Genomic DNA, 18092 nt, shown 5'->3' with positions numbered 1-18092 from the left:
TTCTTTGAACAAGAAAAATAAACACACATTGCTTTGTGCTTAGTACTGGTTAGTTCTGGTTAGATATGGATTTGAAAGCTTATAGCTTCCAACACAATCAAATTCTAAAAAAATGGTATAAACTAAATTGTTTATTGTCCCTTGTTGTCACTTCAATTGTCATATTTTTACATCATTAAAATCTGTCATATGGAGGCTGAAATCTTTATTTGTAAAGACGATCCAATGTTCAAACATAAAGGCATTACATATGATGTATGATGATACAAAAGATTGATAATGTTTAAAAAAACGTTTGGAAATAAAATAAAACAGCTGATATTATAATTAGGGATTTGCTCAAAATTTCCCTAATTGGGGACAGTATAAGCGATTTTAGGGTCATCTTTTTTCACTAAATTAAGGAGGACTGTTTTTGAAATAATCAAAATTGCAACAAAACGTTGAAATAAGGGCTTGGATTGTTGAAGTAATAAAAAGGAAAACACATGAAATCGAGTTTAAATTTTATTACAAATAATTCCAAACCAGTAAAAGGAGGATTAATCCACCCTAAGTTGCAAAACATGTATTTTAACAAAGATCTTATAGCAAAATAAAACAAAGGAGGACTAATCCGCCTATTTCAATGTACTTCAAACCAAAGACTAAGTATTTTTTCAAGGTGTCTTTAGAAAAAAGTAATTGAAATGGCGGACTAATCCACCTTTACACAATTATCAAAACTAAAATGTTCAATTATAACACATGAAGGAGGACTAGTCCGCCTCATTCAATGTAACCTCAACCAAAGACGTAATATTTCTCAATTAATCTTTAGAAAATGTTAACTCAAAAGGCGGACTAATCCACCTTTATACATACAATAAATAAAAAACTAAAAACTATAAAAACAAAAAGGAGGATTAGTCCGCCTTTTTCAATCTAAGTCAAAACAAATACTTTGCATTTTTCAAACATAAACTGATAGGACAGACTAATCCAACTTTATACAATAACCAAAACTGAACAACTCAATTATAAAACATGAAGGAGGATTAGTCCGCCTTTTTCAATTTAACTCTATAACCAAAACTGAACAACTCAATTATCAAACATGAAGGAGGATTAGTCCGCCTTTTTTAGTGAAACTCAAAATAAAGATCAAGAGTCTTTAGAAATCATTAATTGAAATGGCGGACTAATCCACCTTTACACAATTATCAAAACTAAAATGTTCAATTTTAACACATGAAGGAGGACTAGTCCGCCTCATTCAATGTAACCTCAACCAAAGACGTAATATTTCTCAATTAATCTTTAGAAAATGTTAACTCAAAAGGCGGACTAATCCACCTTTATACATACAATAAATAAAAAACTAAAAACTATAAAAACAAAAAGGAGGATTAGTCCGCCTTTTTCAATCTAAGTCAAAACAAATACTTTGCATTTTTCAAACATAAACTGATAGGACAGACTAATCCAACTTTATACAATAACCAAAACTGAACAACTCAATTATAAAACATGAAGGAGGATTAGTCCGCCTTTTTCAATTTAACTCTATAACCAAAACTGAACAACTCAATTATCAGACATGAAGGAGGATTAGTCCGCCTTTTTTAGTGAAACTCAAAATAAAGATCAAGAGTCTTAAGAAATCATTAATTGAAATGGCGGACTTATCCACCTTTACACAATTATCAAAACTAAAATGTTCAATTTAAACACATGAAGGAGGACTAGTCCGCCTCATTCAATGTTACCTCAACCCAAGACGTAATATTTCTCAATTAATCTTTAGAAAATGTTAACTCAAAAGGCGGACTAATCCACCTTAATATATACAATAAATAAAAAACTAAAAACTATAAAAACAAAAAGGAGGATTAGTCCGCCTTTTTCAATCTAAGTGAAAACAAATACTTTGCATTTTTCAAACATAAACTGATAGGACACACTAATCCAACTTTATACAATAACCAAAACTAAACAACTCAATTATAAAACATGAAGGAGGATTAGTCCGCCTTTTTCATTGAAATTAAAAATAAAGATCAAGTCTTTAGAAATCATTTACTGGAATGACGGACTAATCAAACTTTAATCAAACTAAAAAACGCAAGGAGGATTAGTCCGCCTTTTTCAATTAAACTCAATAACTAAAACTGAACAACTAAATAATCAAACATGAAGGAGGATTAGTCCGCCTTTTTCAGTGAAACTCAAAATAAAGATCAAGAGTCTTTAGAAATCATTAACTGAAATGGCGGACTAATCCACTTTTATACAATAATCAAAACTAAAATGTTCAATTATAACACATGAAGGAGGACTAGTCCGCCTCATTCAATGTAATCGCAACCAAAGACGTAATATTTTTCAAATAATCTTTAGAAAATGTTAACTCAAAAGGCGGACTAATCCACCTTAATATATACAATAAATAAAAAACTAAAAACTATAAAAACAAAAAGGAGGATTAGTCCGCCTTTTTCAATCTAAGTCAAAACAAATACTTTGCATTTTTCAAGGAGTCTTTACTAAACATAAACTGAAAAGGACAGACTAATCCAACTTTATACAATAACCAAAACTAAACAACTCAATTATAAAACATGAAGGAGGATTAGTCCGCCTTTTTCAGTGAAATTAAAAATAAAGATCAGGAGTCTTTAGAAACCATTTACTGGCATGGCGGACTAATCAAACTTTAAACAATAATCAAACTAAAAACTCAAGGAGGATTAGTCCGCCTTCTTCAATTTAACTCAATAACCGAAACTAAACAACTCAATTATAAAACATGTTGGAGGATTAGTCCGCCTTCTCAAATAAATTCGAAATAAAGATCAAGAGTCTTTAGAAATCATTAACTGAAATGGTGGACATATCCCACTTTAAATAATAATCAAACTTAAAACTCAATTATAAAACATGAAGGAGGATTAGTCCGCCTCTTCAATGTAACTTAAACCAAAGACGTGATGTTTATAAAATAATCTTTAGAAAACGTTAATTGAAATGACGGACTAATTCACCTTCATGCGATAATCAAAACAAAAACACTCAAGGAGGATTAGTCCGCCTTCCTCAATTAAACTCGAAATAAAGATCAATGAGTCTTTAGAAATCATTAACTGAAATGACGGACTTATCAAACTTTAAATAATAATCAAACTAAAAATAAACTCAACAAGAAAGCATGAAGGAGGATTAGTCCGCCTTTTTCAGTGAAACTCAAAATAAAGATTAAGGAGTCTACAGAAATCATAAAATGAAATGACGGACTTATCCAACTTTAGATAATAAAAAAACTCAAGGAGGATTAGTCCGCCTTCCTCAATTAAACTCGAAATAAAGATCAAGAGTCTTTAGAAATCATTAACTGAAATGACGGACTAATCCACCTTTATGCAATAATCAAAACAAGAATAAACTCAATAAGAAAACATGAAGGAGGATTAGTCCGCCTTTTTCAGTGAAACTGAAAATAAACATCAATGAGTCTTTAGAAATCATTAAATGAAATGACGGACTTATCCAACTTTAGACAATAAGAAAACTCAAGGAGGATTAGTCCGCCTTCCTCAATTAAACTCGAAATAAAGATCAAGAGTCTTTAGAAATCATTAACTGAAATGACAGACTTATCAAACTTTAAATAATAATCAAACTAAAAATAAACTCAATGGTAAAACATGAAGGAGGATTAGTCCGCCTTTTTTAGTGAAACTCAAGATAAAGATCAAGGAGTCTACAGAAATCATTAAATGAAATGACGCAGCCACCTTTATACAATAATCAAAACAAAAAAAAACTAAATTGTAAAACGTGAAGGAGGATTAGTCCGCCTTTTTCAGTGAAACTCAAAATAAAGATCAAGGAGTCTACAGAAATCATTAAATGAAATGACGTACTAATCCAACTTTAGACAATAAAAAAAACTCGAAGATTCGTCCGCCTTCTCCAATTAAACTCGAAATAAAGATCAAGGAGTCTTTAAAAATCATTAACTAAAATGACAGACTTATCAAATTTTAAATAATAATCAAACTAAAAAAACTCAAGGAGGATTAGTCCGCCTTTTACAATTAAACTCTACTAAAGATCAAGGAGTCTTAGAAATCATTAATAAAATGACGGACTAATCTAACTTTAAACAATAATTCAAATAAAAACTAAAGGAGGATTAGTCCGCCTTCTTCAATTAAACTTGAAATAAAGATCAAGGAGTCTTTAGAAAACGTTAATTGAAATGACGGTAATCCACCTTAATACAACAATCAAAAATAAATTATGAAACGGAAAAGAGGACTAGTCCGCCTTTTTCAATCTAACTTAAATCAAAGACTATGCATTTTGTTAAAAGAGTCTTTAGGAAAAATTAACGAAATGACGGACTTATCCACTCCATCATTTCATGCAGTTAACATTTTCTATAGACATCTCAAAAAGCACATAGTTTTATGCTTCGTTTGTGGGGGTATAATAACTATATAATGACACTTGACTATATAATGACAATTTCACTGAAATTTAACAATTTGACCTTAATGGTCAAGGTGATTTATAGCTCATGGCCAATGTCAATTAAACCTTTTAGAAGGCCTTGTCTAAAATGTTGTGTTGTCAAAGTATGAAGATAACCCATATGTAAATTACCAATTAAAGTCAATTATAGCAAAAATGGTAGAAAATTCAATAATTTATACTTCAAGGTTTAGGTCATAAAAGAGCCAATGTCAATCTGAGTTTAATATACATGAAGGTCTTATCAAAGAATCTTATATAATAACATGAAGCAAATCCAATCAATAATAAGAAAATTATAGCCAGTTACAGCAACAAAATTATTGAAAATTTCAATAATTTGACCTTCTAGGTCAAAGTCATTCATGAGCAAAGATCAAGATTGGTCTAGTACACTTTAAGGACTATCCTAAATGATTAATATATGCAAAATATATGCAACCTTTAGGAAGATCCATTAAAAATTTACAAAGTTACATCTAATATTACCAAAAATCACAGAAAAACAAGCACAATTTATAACATATGACCTTGAAGGTCAATCATTTATGAATGAAGGTCGGGGTTAGGTACAAGTTTGCGGGCAGAAACGCTGACATGACTGTAACAATACCTCAATTTAAAAAAAACGTTGAGCAACAAAACAAACAATAATTGTTATATAAGAAGCAAATATATTATGTAGTCCTCCTGTTTAATGTTACTGAAAATGACAACAGATAGCCTCTGAACAAAGTTTAAAAACAATGAAAATGCATCCTCCTTTTCGCATGTTTTAAAACAAATAAAATATTTTATGTTTAAACATAACATGACAATCCCCCTTCTTCGGTCAACATAAAACAAAGATCACATGTTTCTTAAAAGTGGTGTTTTAGAAAAATAAAGGACAATTAAACGCATTTACAACAGTTAGGCAAAATGTAAACCAGAATTTTAATACACTTTGAGCTGTCTAAACAATCAAGCTTTTAACAAAAAATGGGGGTCACTATGATCTTGTTTTAAAGTTATCTCCAGCTGAATTTACCTCATCAACTAAGTTAGCAAGCCCCAAATGTTTTCTACCTTCTATGTAGCTTTCTTTCTTTTAAGTGATTTTTTTTTGCTTCATATTTTTCTGTTAATATGGTATCATTTCAATATGTTATGCAACATTCAAGTCAATTGTTCAATGCAGTTTTCATACCACGGTGCACTGTGGCAGAAAAAAGATATATCACTATTGATATGCTTGGATATTACCCCTAAATGCGAAATCAAAACTGTCATCCATAATTTAACAATTAAACTCAAAACATAAAATATTGAATAACTATGCAAATAACTGAAAAACAAGAGCAAAATGAAAAGCAACAATATAGCTGTGGGCAAAATGTAGTCTAACAGGTCTTGTAGTATGTTATGCCAAATCTGTCTTTTGATTTCTCCATCCAGTGGTATTTGACATTGTTGTTTTTCATATCTATAGCATGTCCTCTGTCTACCTTAAAATTCATAATAGAAATAATACAAAAACGTGTTTTGGTGTGTTGTACTCTCTTCAAACCACTAGATAACTGTTGACCAGTATCATTTTGTCATACTTGACTTTAAGCATAGCTTTAAAAGATAAAGTTATATACTTGCATGTATGTATTCTAGCATTACAACTTAATCATTGATAGTTTTCAATGGCATTATTTACCTGTTTTTCTTTTCCTTTGAAATGACGTTGTTTTACTTTTCTGTTTCACTTGATTTTTTTCTTTTGATACAATCTAAAAAGAAATATTTTATTAATAATGTTAAGCACCATATGTAATCAGGCTATGTTATTTATCTATAAAAGTACTATATATGCAATCTGACTATGTTACTAATTGTCTCATGATTTGGTGATCACATGACATTTGTTTACAGTAACATTTGGTCCCCTGCTTATTCCCGTACGATTGCCTTGGAAGCCAGTCATCACATTCATTTATTTTGAATAATAAACAATATTTCATGCTATGTTCCATGCAATTATTTACTAGTTCTTAATTAAATGCTTCATATAGTTTCATTGTCACAATTTCTAAAAGACCAAGCATTTGTAAAAGTAAAAGAGTCACATTGGAAACATATGTACCATTGTAATTGGAATATTAATCCCTGTATGATATTCTACATGACACATACTGAGCCTTTGTAAACAGAATATAAACACATATGATAATGGTATATGTGATATCAATATATGTTAAGTAGCTTATAATTGAGTTTTAATGTTAGCTGGCAGGAACCATTTTTGGTGGACATATTGATATACAGACTCATATTAAGGACCACACAACGGAAACTCCAAAAAGTGACTTAGTACAATGGTCTTTTAAAGGGACTCCACTGAGGTTTAAAAGCCTTAAAACATAACATTTGAATTTCTGACATAAATGAGCTGGGGCACTTTTAATAGAAATATATGCAAAGATAGTTAAGGAATATAATATGAAATAAATTGAAAATCATATTTTAATGATTTTCTTAGACCGATTTGAGTGAAAAGCGTTTAAACGCTTTTCATTTTGGGTCATTTTTTTACAATTTGAATAATTATTCTGGAAAAACGAAGTGCGCGAATGATCTGAAAATTTGCACAAAGATAAGTGGTCTAAACCTACATCAAATGGTACATTTATCTGGAAAAAATATTTTCAGTCCCATCATGTCAAAATACCTCAGTGGAGTCCCTTTAAGACAAAGCATGAGAATAAGTAAAAAATTATTCATTTATTTATTCATGATATCTTTCCTGTTCAATGGGTGTAAATAGGCATTGCCTTGGTATATCTGTAGTCCAGAATATGACTATTGTATAGAGAATATTTATGATAAGCTAAATTCTAATATTGAGTTTAACATAAAGAAATCTTAATACCTTTACATTTAGCAAAAACTTTCAACAGTACCATATTATATAAAAGTAGGTATACAAATTGTATAATTTCAAGACAGTTAGATTTAATAACATAAAATTACCTTCACAGGCTCTGTCTCTTTCACTATCATCCTTTTGATCGTCTCTGGAATTACATCTATATTGTCAACTTGTCTCACAATAGCAGCCTGCCTTGGCAGGTCATCAATCCAAAGTTTTCTACCAGAATCTTTTATTATGCATTTTTCTTTAAGGAATCTGTCCCACCACTTTTTTTTGGAGTTGTCGCTAAACATGAAAGTCATTGAATTTATCAATTTTTGCAGTCTTTCAAAATCTAATTTTGTAACATCTGCTTTCAAAATTTTTGGTTTTCCATCTGGCTTTTTAAAGAGATATGTAGTTTCTTGCTTTGACCATTCCTCTGCTTGGTGGAGCTTGTACTCAACAATTACTTTTCCAGACTGCTTGGAAAATTTAAAATGGTGCTGAGCTGTATGTTTGGAGACTAAATTTAAGTGTGGTTCTAACCAAGACTTTATATCGAACATGTTATTTAGAAGTTCTGAATTTGGAATAGTATTCAGCAGATCTTCTACTGTTTCTGCATCATTTCTTCTTAAGAATTCTCCTATTCGACTGAAACCTGCATCAACATCCTCATGTGTATGCCCAACAAACAAAAAGGAAATATGAACCTGAAATAAAAACAAAAATGAAAATAATTGGCTAATCATAACCCAAATATATCAATTTTTCAATTCATTTTCATCACTCAGTCAAAAAAGTTTGACTTTACTGGTCATAGAGATAACTCCGACGCATATATAACCTCGACACTTGATAAATATAATTGTAATAACCTTGTTTTTCAACAAACAAGCATATGGTCACCTAGTTGTATAGGTGCAGGGCAGAATGTGAAGACTTTTTGTAAGTTGTTTAACTTTTAAATATTTTCAAATAACATAAACTTGTTGTCGGCTAAAATGGCTTCAAAACGTCCTTTTTACAAAATAACAATAAGGTAGTTAGAATTACTTGTATTAACCACAGGCGACTGACTTACTCACTTAGGAATGATTTTTGAATAATTTTTTTTTATATCAATATGAAATAGATCAAACATATAAGATGTAAAAATAAATTACTGATGCTGACTTTCCTATCATTTTTTTCTAAAGAATTTAAGCTCTGACTTTATCTACTTTTGTGGGTTTTGTATACCTCATTCAGGACCTTAAAGAAGTACCAGTTTTCATTTTTATACATATTTTGTAGTGTAATGTAAAGTATTTGAAATGAACTTTGTTTAGGTTGTTCAATATTTAAAATAAACAGGAAGATAATTAAGATAATTGAAAAAATATGCGATAGTGTTGAGAGTTATTATTCCAACTGACCTGTTTCCTATGATAATATTGTTAATTTGCCGTCTTTAGTAAAGTTAAAAAGAAAATAACTCATGAAATAAGTAAAATGTGCAAAAGTTAATAAATAAAAGACATTTACCCGGACAGCTGTCAATTACAGCTGTGGTCCATGCAACGTGAATTGTAACAGTGTTATCTATTTATAGAATGATACTTGTATGGTGTTGATTTTTGTAAATGACTACAAATAGATGCTGCTGTAAAATGTTGTTATTTCTTAAAATATTTTATTAATTCATTGTTTTAAAATAAGATTCATCATTTATCCCATAAACACATAAATGAGCCGTGTCACGACAAAACCAACATAATGGGTTTGCGACCAGCATGGATCCAGACCAGCCTGCACATCCACGCAGTCTGATCAGGATCCATGCTGTTCGCTTACCAACCCTATAACAAGTAGTGAAACTGATAGCGAACAGCATGGATCCTGATCAGACTGCGCGGATGCGCAGGCTAGTCTGGATCTATGCTGGTCGCAAACCCATTATGTTGGTTTTCTCGTGACACGGCTCAAATATATTTTGAACATTGTCCAACAAGTTATGAAAATGGTTGCCCAATCGACTCAACCAATTACAATACGCATGAATATAGATTGACACAGTGTACCCATAATACTCATTTGAAAACACTGGGATAAATATTCTTATTATTTAAAAAATTGATGTATTTGATGAACTGATGTACTAACAAACAATAATATTGACATATTTATGAGTTCACCGATGTAAGCTGGAAAACTTTTAGGTCTATATGTCTGACGTAATAATAGTTCAATCTTGGTTGGCTTGAACTACCGATTTCTGGAACAAATTTGCACAAGCCCCATTCGAGTTCGAGCAAACGAAATGTGAATGTATATATATTTATGTGCAAAGTCATCTTTTTATGTCAGGGAAATGATTTTTGTAAATGTTATTGAGGTTAACCTGGAGATGATATATGCCAAATATCTTAGATCTTGGCATAATGTAGATATTAGAAGACTAAAATGTTAATACCTATATAAGACTATTTAACACATGATTTATGACTCCTGTAGAAGTCCACAAGACAATATCCACACAAATTACCCTAGCTTTGGTAACAGTAAGATTTAAATGTGTTTTTCTTTAAAGTTTTTCTAAAGTTTATGAACCCCAGGGTGGGACCCATTTTGACTTGAGGTTGCCCAAAGCTGCATACTACATTACATTCATATGTAAAGACTCATTGTGATCTTGAATCCTAGAAGTCCAAACCTGTCTCTTTATGGTAATGTTTTTTCTTCCATCAGTTGAGAAGATACAAAATGAACATGTTCAGAACTATAGAACTACCAGGTGCAAAATATTATATTCTGAAAATTGTTCTGCATATTAAAATGAGCGAGCATGCTTCATTTTGAACACTTGATTTTAAATGGATTGTTCATAATTTGATTTATAAACTTACCTCATCAAATATATTTTCCATAACTAACAACTCAAAAAATGCCATCACATATCTGTTCTTATTTTCACGCCAGCAGTTGTCAGCTTGCAGATACAAAACTCTTGGTAGTACATTACCCTGAAATGTTGAAAAAAAGTATTGCTGTCTTTTTTAATAAAATCTAATTGATAATTATAATTCATAGTTTTTGAAAGTCACTGTGTAATTGCACACATCTACAATGCATGCTTATCAGTTTACAAATTAATGTTTTAATAATCTGGTACAGATTTAATGGTAATTTTAAAAAGAAAACCTACTTGTCACCTTATTTCCAATAGAATAAATCTCAATTGTTAAAACAATTATTGCAAAGACTTCCTTACACTGAAAGTGACAATACAAATATTTTCTTACATTTTCAATGAAAGAGTTGATGTTCCATAGTGTATAATATTAGTTTTCATTTTAAACTTGAATATAATTAATCTCATAAACAGGCAAAGCATAATTCTTGTGATTTTAAAATCTATCAAGAACAATATTAACTCTTAGAATCACATGCAGTGTTAGCACTCCTCTGTTAAGTGCAACTAATATTGACGAAATTTCGAGTTAAGGAATAACTTCAAAAATATAGCTTTCAGTGTCTTATTCATAAGTTGATAGATATAAATAGATACATTTTTACATGCCAGGGTTTTGAGATGACATCTTGAGGTTCTGTTCCATGTATATACCAGTTAAATAAATAGATTTGTCTAACAGTAATTCAACACATTTAAAAATGCATGGTGTTCACAATCAATTACCTTTGCATTATTAAAGATATACTTTGCTCATCTTTGGGTAAAACAATTTTATCTTAGAACGCCCATTCTCAATAAAATAAAGCATTTGAGGTTGGAAAATATTAAATATTTGATGTTGTTATTGTGTCATTTTTTATTGCTGAAGTAAATGTTTAGGGTATTTTGCAAGTTTTCTAGAAATATTTTCAACAAGAAACTATAATATAACAGGATGGCATTTACTGCGGTAATGACACTGTATTTCCTCGGTAACGTTGATTTCAGATCTAATAATGTAACATATTGGCTGCATATAAATAACAAATGTGTGTAAAATATATCAAAATGTGTATCTAGAGGAATTTTCTAACCCAGGAAAATTTAAGGAAGTTGGGTACCTTGCTTAATTTCAGTCAATTTCTTCAAAGTTAAATATTCGTAGAAAGCATTCAAATACAAGTAAAGGTGAAGAAAACAATTATATTTTTTGTAGAATAATTTATATTTTTGGATATTATTTTAACATTATTATATATAGAATAAAATACGGTCAGCAAGCTCTTTGCAGAAACGAATTAGTTGTTGTTGAGAACTTGACAGCTTGTTATATATTTTTAACATTTCTGCCTCATTAACATATTATGAAACGTTCTTTCCTTTGCAAAAACACGTTTGTGTCTTCTTACATCTAACCTGTACGAAATTTTGGCACGGATTCTGGGCGGAATTGGCACGGAATTGGCACGGAATCAGTGATTTCTGGGCGGACCAGGGACGGAAACGCAAAATCTGTGCCATTCTGTCTCACAAGAAAAATATTTTGTTCACTTTTCTGGGCGGAAAACTAGAAAAATTCCGGCTGGAATTTTATTTTGAGCAGAATTTATACTTAAACATTTCATCTTGGACAGAATTTTCAACTTTGAAATTTTTTTTGGTAATATTAGGAATAGTCTTCACTACGGGCGGAATTCTATACTTAAACATTTTTCTTGAACAGAATTTCACATATAAGATGTCCAAATCATAATTGTACTCCTGTTTTTGCACTTGCAGACATTGAAATTTTACCTACTGTACTTATTTTTTTTGCTGAACCAATAATTACAGGTGTATTTTTAGAATTTATTATTTATTTATTTTTTTAGACATTAAAATAGGCCTTCTTTTTAGATAAAAAATGTGGCATTAATAATTATATTGTCAGACTAATTTATACTTTTTGTACTGAAAAACTGTAATAATCTTAGTGTAGAATTTGAAAACATTCACCTCCAAAATGCTCAAGTTTATAATATAAAGATTTTTCATACAGCTTGTATTATAATACATTTACTGTATTATGAATTTTAAATATGATTTTAGGACATCATTCTAAAAGCAACATTAAAATAAGAATGCTTTTTAAATTTGAATATACTATAGAATATAGGGCAGTCACATAGGGACAAGATTATAAGTGTGCTTGCCATTTTAAATTCTAAGAATTCATGATTTTGTTATAAAAAATATAAACAAAACAATACAGTGCATGAAATAATCTCATATATAATGCCCTTTTAATCTATATAAAATTGATCAACCAATATGCCCAATAATTGCTTTTATTTACGGTAGGTAAATAAATACTACAATGTATATTCTCACTGAGATTATATTCACCCAGATTTTACACTACACAGATCAGAGCTCTGATAAAACTCTACTGACCAGCAGTTTCCCATCATCTACGCATGACTGGTCATTCCAACAGATCAGGCTGTTCCATGTAATTATTTTGGGGAGAGATAACATTATAAATTGCATATGTAGAATTTGTCTAGGACATATTGCATTTTTTTTTGTACAAAAATTTGTAATTGTTTTTTTAAATTTATATATATCTATTTGTTATTTGATTTTTCTTTTACATTCAATGAATGAAAGTTAAGATGATGAGTAAATTAACCCTGTTTTACATAATGATGGACCGGTCCATTATACAGTAAACTGTTGTGAATTTTGAATTCTAAGATATCTGGGTCAGCAAAAAGAGTGGAGGATGAACTTGATATTTTAACAATTTTGGAGTAAAGTTTTGTTTAAGATCTCAAAGTGTTAAAGTAATTGGTATGATAACATGGGACAAGGAGATGTATAACATAATCAGGTAATTATTAACTTTTAGTTACATTAATTTTATATGACGACTATCAATACTATTAAAGTAGCCAACTAAAATTTGTAACAAGAGGTCATTGTTGTTTTAGTATTTTCAACTTCATACATTTGTTTTGATTTTCTGATAATTGTTTTAAATCTTTAATACATGTATAATTTGCAAGTTAAAATTATTCAATGATTTTTTTGTTAATATAATGGTTGTGTAAATCTATATTGTATAAATAGCATGTAAGTATATCTTTTGCATTTCCTGGAAATTACCCAAATTAAATAAATTTGATTAAATAGGACTAAATGGTACAATCAGTAGTTTTGTACAGTTGAACAGGGTCATCATAATCATTTATTATTTTACATGTTTGTGTTGTCTTTCCTATGGAACAATCTAAAATTACATTTTACACTCATAATTAATTAGGCTGCTCAGGGACTTAAGTGCTGACTGTGAGATGCCAGGTGTTTAATAATGATGTGCAGTATTAATCCTAAAAAGGTATATTTTTAAATCTCTATACTTAACTATTCAACATCTTTCCTTAAAAAATACATAACCAGTATTAAATAGTGTCGCACATAAAGCAGTCAGTTAATTCTTATACAGAGCAATTCTTAAACACTTGTACACTTGAATAACTGATTCTGTGTTGCTTTACTATTTTTGAATATGCTTTATAAGCATAGTTAATATTTAATACTGTTGAAACATAAAATTTGATATTATTAAAAAATATAAAATATAACTGCATATAATTATGCAATAAAACATAATTGAGCCATGTCATGACAAAACCAACATAATGGGTTTGCGACCAGCATGGATCCAGACCAGCCTGCGCCTCAGTGCAGTCTGATCAGGATCAATGCTGTTCGCTATCAGTTTCTCTACTTGTAATAGGGATTGTAAGCGAACAGCATGGATCCTGATGAGACCGCGCAGATGCGCAGGCTGGTCTGGATCCATGCTGGTCGCAAACCCATTATGTTGGTTTTGTCATGACATGGCTCAATTCATTACAAAATATTTGTTTAATTAATTATGAATTTTATTATTAAAGGTGAGCACAACCACAAGAAGTTCTAGGAAACACAGGCAGTGGACTTAAAACAGACATGGATTAAAGAAATAGTAATTTAAATAATAAGAAACATTTGAAACAAATTTATGATTGAAACACTTCCAGCAAAATAATTGCAAAAAAAACAACAAAGTGTTGGATTCTAAGATTCCAAAACCTGCAGGTAGAAAAAAACTGTTTGTGTTATAGTGAATGTAGGGTATTCTTTTCTGTATTTGGACTAAAGGATATGATATCTTTTTTATTAAATTTTGTGAAAGAAAATTTAATGTGATACATTATTGATCATTTTATCCCAAAACATGTGATCATGATAAACTCATAAAATTCCGCCCCCTGAATTCTGTCACAGAATTCCGCCCAGAATCTTGTTTGACAATTCCGCTCCGAAATTCCGCCCCAAGGTTCCGCCCCAAGATTCCGCTTCAAAATTCCGCCCCAACTCATTTGCATATTTCGTCCCAATTCCGCCCAGAATCCGTTCCATTTCCGCCTGGAATCCGGCCGGAATCCGTGCCAAAAGCAAATGGTTTAACACTTGTATATTCGGGGGAGAATTTAAATTTCTGGGCGGAATCTGTCTTTGAATTCCGCCCCATTTCCGTGCAGAAAATTTCGTACAGGAATACAAGATAACCGTTACTAACAGGCATGCTAATCCCAACTTTAACTTTAATTTTCAAAAATTGTTGAATTGTAAGTTGGAGTAACGTATGTTTCACACTGACTTAATTATGAACTTTATCACAGAATTGAAACTTACATCTAATATCAATTTTTTGTATTTAGGAATCAAATTTACACCATTCTATTGTCATAAAAATGCGATTTTATGTTTTTATATTTGCAGGTGTAAACAATATAAAGTCTGTTTGATAAAAGTAACGTTTGTTTCACTGTGGTTACTTAAACAAGTTTAAACTTTACAAAAGTTAACAAAATTTACTTACTAATGTCAAATTGAAGTTAATGTTGCTGTTATATGTGCTTTCTGACTTCAATTTCCCTTTTGATAAAATTATTTTAAAAAGTTGGTAACGTATGTTTCTGTAACGTATGTTTCATTTTTACATTGAAAGTGGTTTGAAAAATGATGCAAGAGCGTATAACCATAATTTGTGGTTAATATATCAGAGTTACACATGTGTTAATTTTCTTTCTTGTTTGGAGTCTTCCTTGAATGGATCAGCTCTTAAACATTGGTAACGTATATTTCTTTTTAAAATGCTGCTGAAAAGATTTGAATAAAAAATGAAAATTTCCGAAAACAGGATGGTATTTGAGGGGCTGCAAGCTTATTTTTGCTTATAATTATATATATGCTGTATTATTAAGCATGCATCGATTCAATTATGTAATTTCTGTTTCGCTTCTAACTGTTCAAGGTTTGTCACTATTTATTTATTTGCATTTGGCGACATTTGATCATCCATTTTATCAATGAGGTTTTAACAGTCAAATATAATTTTTACTAATAATCAAAGTGCATATACACGCAGAAATGACTAATTGCACATGTTTCATTTATTCTGGAACTTATTTTTCTGAAACACAATGTCAAAGTTGAAAATTCTAGGTGGCGACAGTAACATATGTTACATTTTAGGGCATTAATGGTACTTGTAAAAGAAAAATACCAGATAAAAATGTAAAACCGAGAGAGTCCCTATTAGACAAAGTGGCAGGCACCTTTCTAACGACATTTTGATCTCAAGAAAAACCTTCGTATAAGAGCTACCCAGTGGAACATCAAATGCTGTGTTTTATTGAGAATGAGCGAGAAATGTATTGAAATCCATGAAATTCTTACTGAATATTTTTAATTTGAATAAAATAATGAATAAACTATGTATAGGGAGCTGCATTCCCTATTACGGGTCAAGTTAAGTTGGTCTTTTCTTAAAAAAAAAACGCCAGTTTTTTAAATGACACTATATATTCATATTGTGACCACCTGTAGCGTGTAGAGTTCAAACCTAACATATCTACTTTAAATAAAGTTGAAACATGTTTATTTTATACAAACAAAGAGAATATGTAGCAATTATTAATATTTTTAAAAATCAAATTTGAGCATAGTATATCTTTAAACTGTTGACAAACATTACATATAAGATTTTCTTTTATAACATTTATATATATACCTAATTTAATAATCAGCCTGTGATTTGAAAGGCTTTGACATAGCAATTCTATATTTCATTCTTACATATTTGTACTGATAAGGAAGTATTCCATTGGTTTCATTTTGGTAACTTTTAAAACGATAGAATAATGGGCTACATTAAAGTTCTTGAATGATGATGCAGTGATCATAATAGCTTGACATTCCTTTGACACAGACAAGCTTATAATCTTTTTTAACTATGACCTATCAAAAGTATCTTTATTGATACGTATATTATATTATTGACGCAAATAAGTTTTATTTTCAAGTTATATTTTCGTTAGTTTTTTGTTTTCTTCCCTTAGCATCCATTTTATATAAAAGTAAAAATAAAACGTACAACAGAAAAGTTATTGAGCTACATTAGGACCTTATTCTGAGTGTTACTTGACTTCTGATGTTATGGACTCAATTTGGCTACAAACAGTATACAGTGGCTCTATAGTGATGGCAATGACTAAACAAGGGCTAAATATAGAACATGTTACTGCAAAACGTTTACAACATTATTATATAACATTAAATAGCTACTTACATTGTCATGTGTCAACTGTAAAAGCTTTTTCAAAAGGATATTCATAGTCAAATTTGGATCATGAGGATACTGGTTGATATCAATATATATGGTGAATTTCTGATGACCATGGTCTATTACACCAGTCAAGTGTGTTTTTAATAGATCGGCGGGGTTAATGATCTGCAAAACCAAATAAATGTTCATAACATTATGTTTCAATATCAAAGGAGTATGAATTATGATTGAGCAATTGAAGAAAATGAGTTCATAACGTAATATCAACGCAATATACAACCTAATCTTATAATCAATTATCATATACCACATTATGACTTGTAAATGTACTTGTAAATGATATTATACATATTATACATGTTTTTATAAGAAAAAATCACACGAATAATCAGTACGCTGCAGTCAGGACTCAAACCACTAGTTATGCCGGTTCAGTATGCTGACACAGTACTGCACCACAGCCACTGTTGCTTTTTCTTCTAGCATATTGAAAGAGAAGTTACAGTTTCCTATTGCTCCTGAGACTAGCCAAATAAATATCCAAATGTAAGCTCGGGCAGACTAATGCACAAACAAAATGGACAGACAATGCCCATTCCTATATCCCCATTTTGCTTCACAAAGGCAGGGAACAATAATATAATATATAATAGAACAAAAAAATGTTACTAATTTATTACAAGATATAAATGTATTTGAATCCTTACCTTTGGCATTCTTCCAACAATATGGGGTAGATTTGTCTTGCCTGGAAAACAAGATCAGTATCCTTTATGAACAGTTTTAGCAGTTTTAGCTCTACAGGATCTAAACCTTAATTTAAGAGAATAGATAAAAACTTTTTTCCTTAGGACCATTGCTGTACAGTTTCAACAAAAACTACAAATTGCATTATAAGGGGTTTACTAATTTTAGCTCTAGCAGCAATTTTGTTAAGCAAACTTAAACAACTTTAACATTGCCTTGTAAGGATCACCTCTGAAAATTTATAAAGGAACTGAGGTGGAGATGTCAATCATACAGCTCATTTATATTTACAGCACCGGTTGCCATCTTGTTTAACAGATCAAAACCATCTGAACATTTTTTGTAAATGA

The 18092-nt window shown here is 30.4% G+C and overlaps 1 protein-coding gene and 1 long non-coding RNA gene across 2 annotated transcripts; one reads left to right on the top strand and one right to left on the bottom strand.

Annotated features, from left to right (window-relative positions):
- Positions 1-1762: 1762 nt before the first annotated feature.
- LOC132725663 (uncharacterized) lies at positions 1763-17761 on the bottom strand. Its single transcript, XM_060710840.1, has 6 exons — positions 17703-17761; positions 16999-17160; positions 10288-10404; positions 7516-8112; positions 6203-6275; positions 1763-6002 (listed from the first exon to the last, which is right to left on the bottom strand). The coding sequence occupies exons 1-6, from the start codon at positions 17709-17711 to the stop codon at positions 5674-5676; spliced, it is 1287 nt and encodes a 428-aa protein (XP_060566823.1). The 5' UTR covers positions 17712-17761; the 3' UTR covers positions 1763-5673.
- LOC132725662 (uncharacterized) lies at positions 12450-14918 on the top strand. The gene is made up of 3 exons (XR_009625093.1): positions 12450-13206; positions 13639-13713; positions 14276-14918. It is a non-coding gene; the product is annotated as an uncharacterized LOC132725662 (long non-coding RNA).
- Positions 17762-18092: the final 331 nt, after the last annotated feature.

Source organism: Ruditapes philippinarum, unplaced genomic scaffold, assembly GCF_026571515.1.
Source record: "Ruditapes philippinarum isolate M1 unplaced genomic scaffold, ASM2657151v2 ctg11120_1_1_1_1, whole genome shotgun sequence".
Lineage (NCBI taxonomy): Eukaryota > Metazoa > Mollusca > Bivalvia > Venerida > Veneridae > Ruditapes > Ruditapes philippinarum.
Note: the sequence above shows the minus strand (reverse complement) of the source record. Positions and strands in the feature narration are given on the sequence as shown.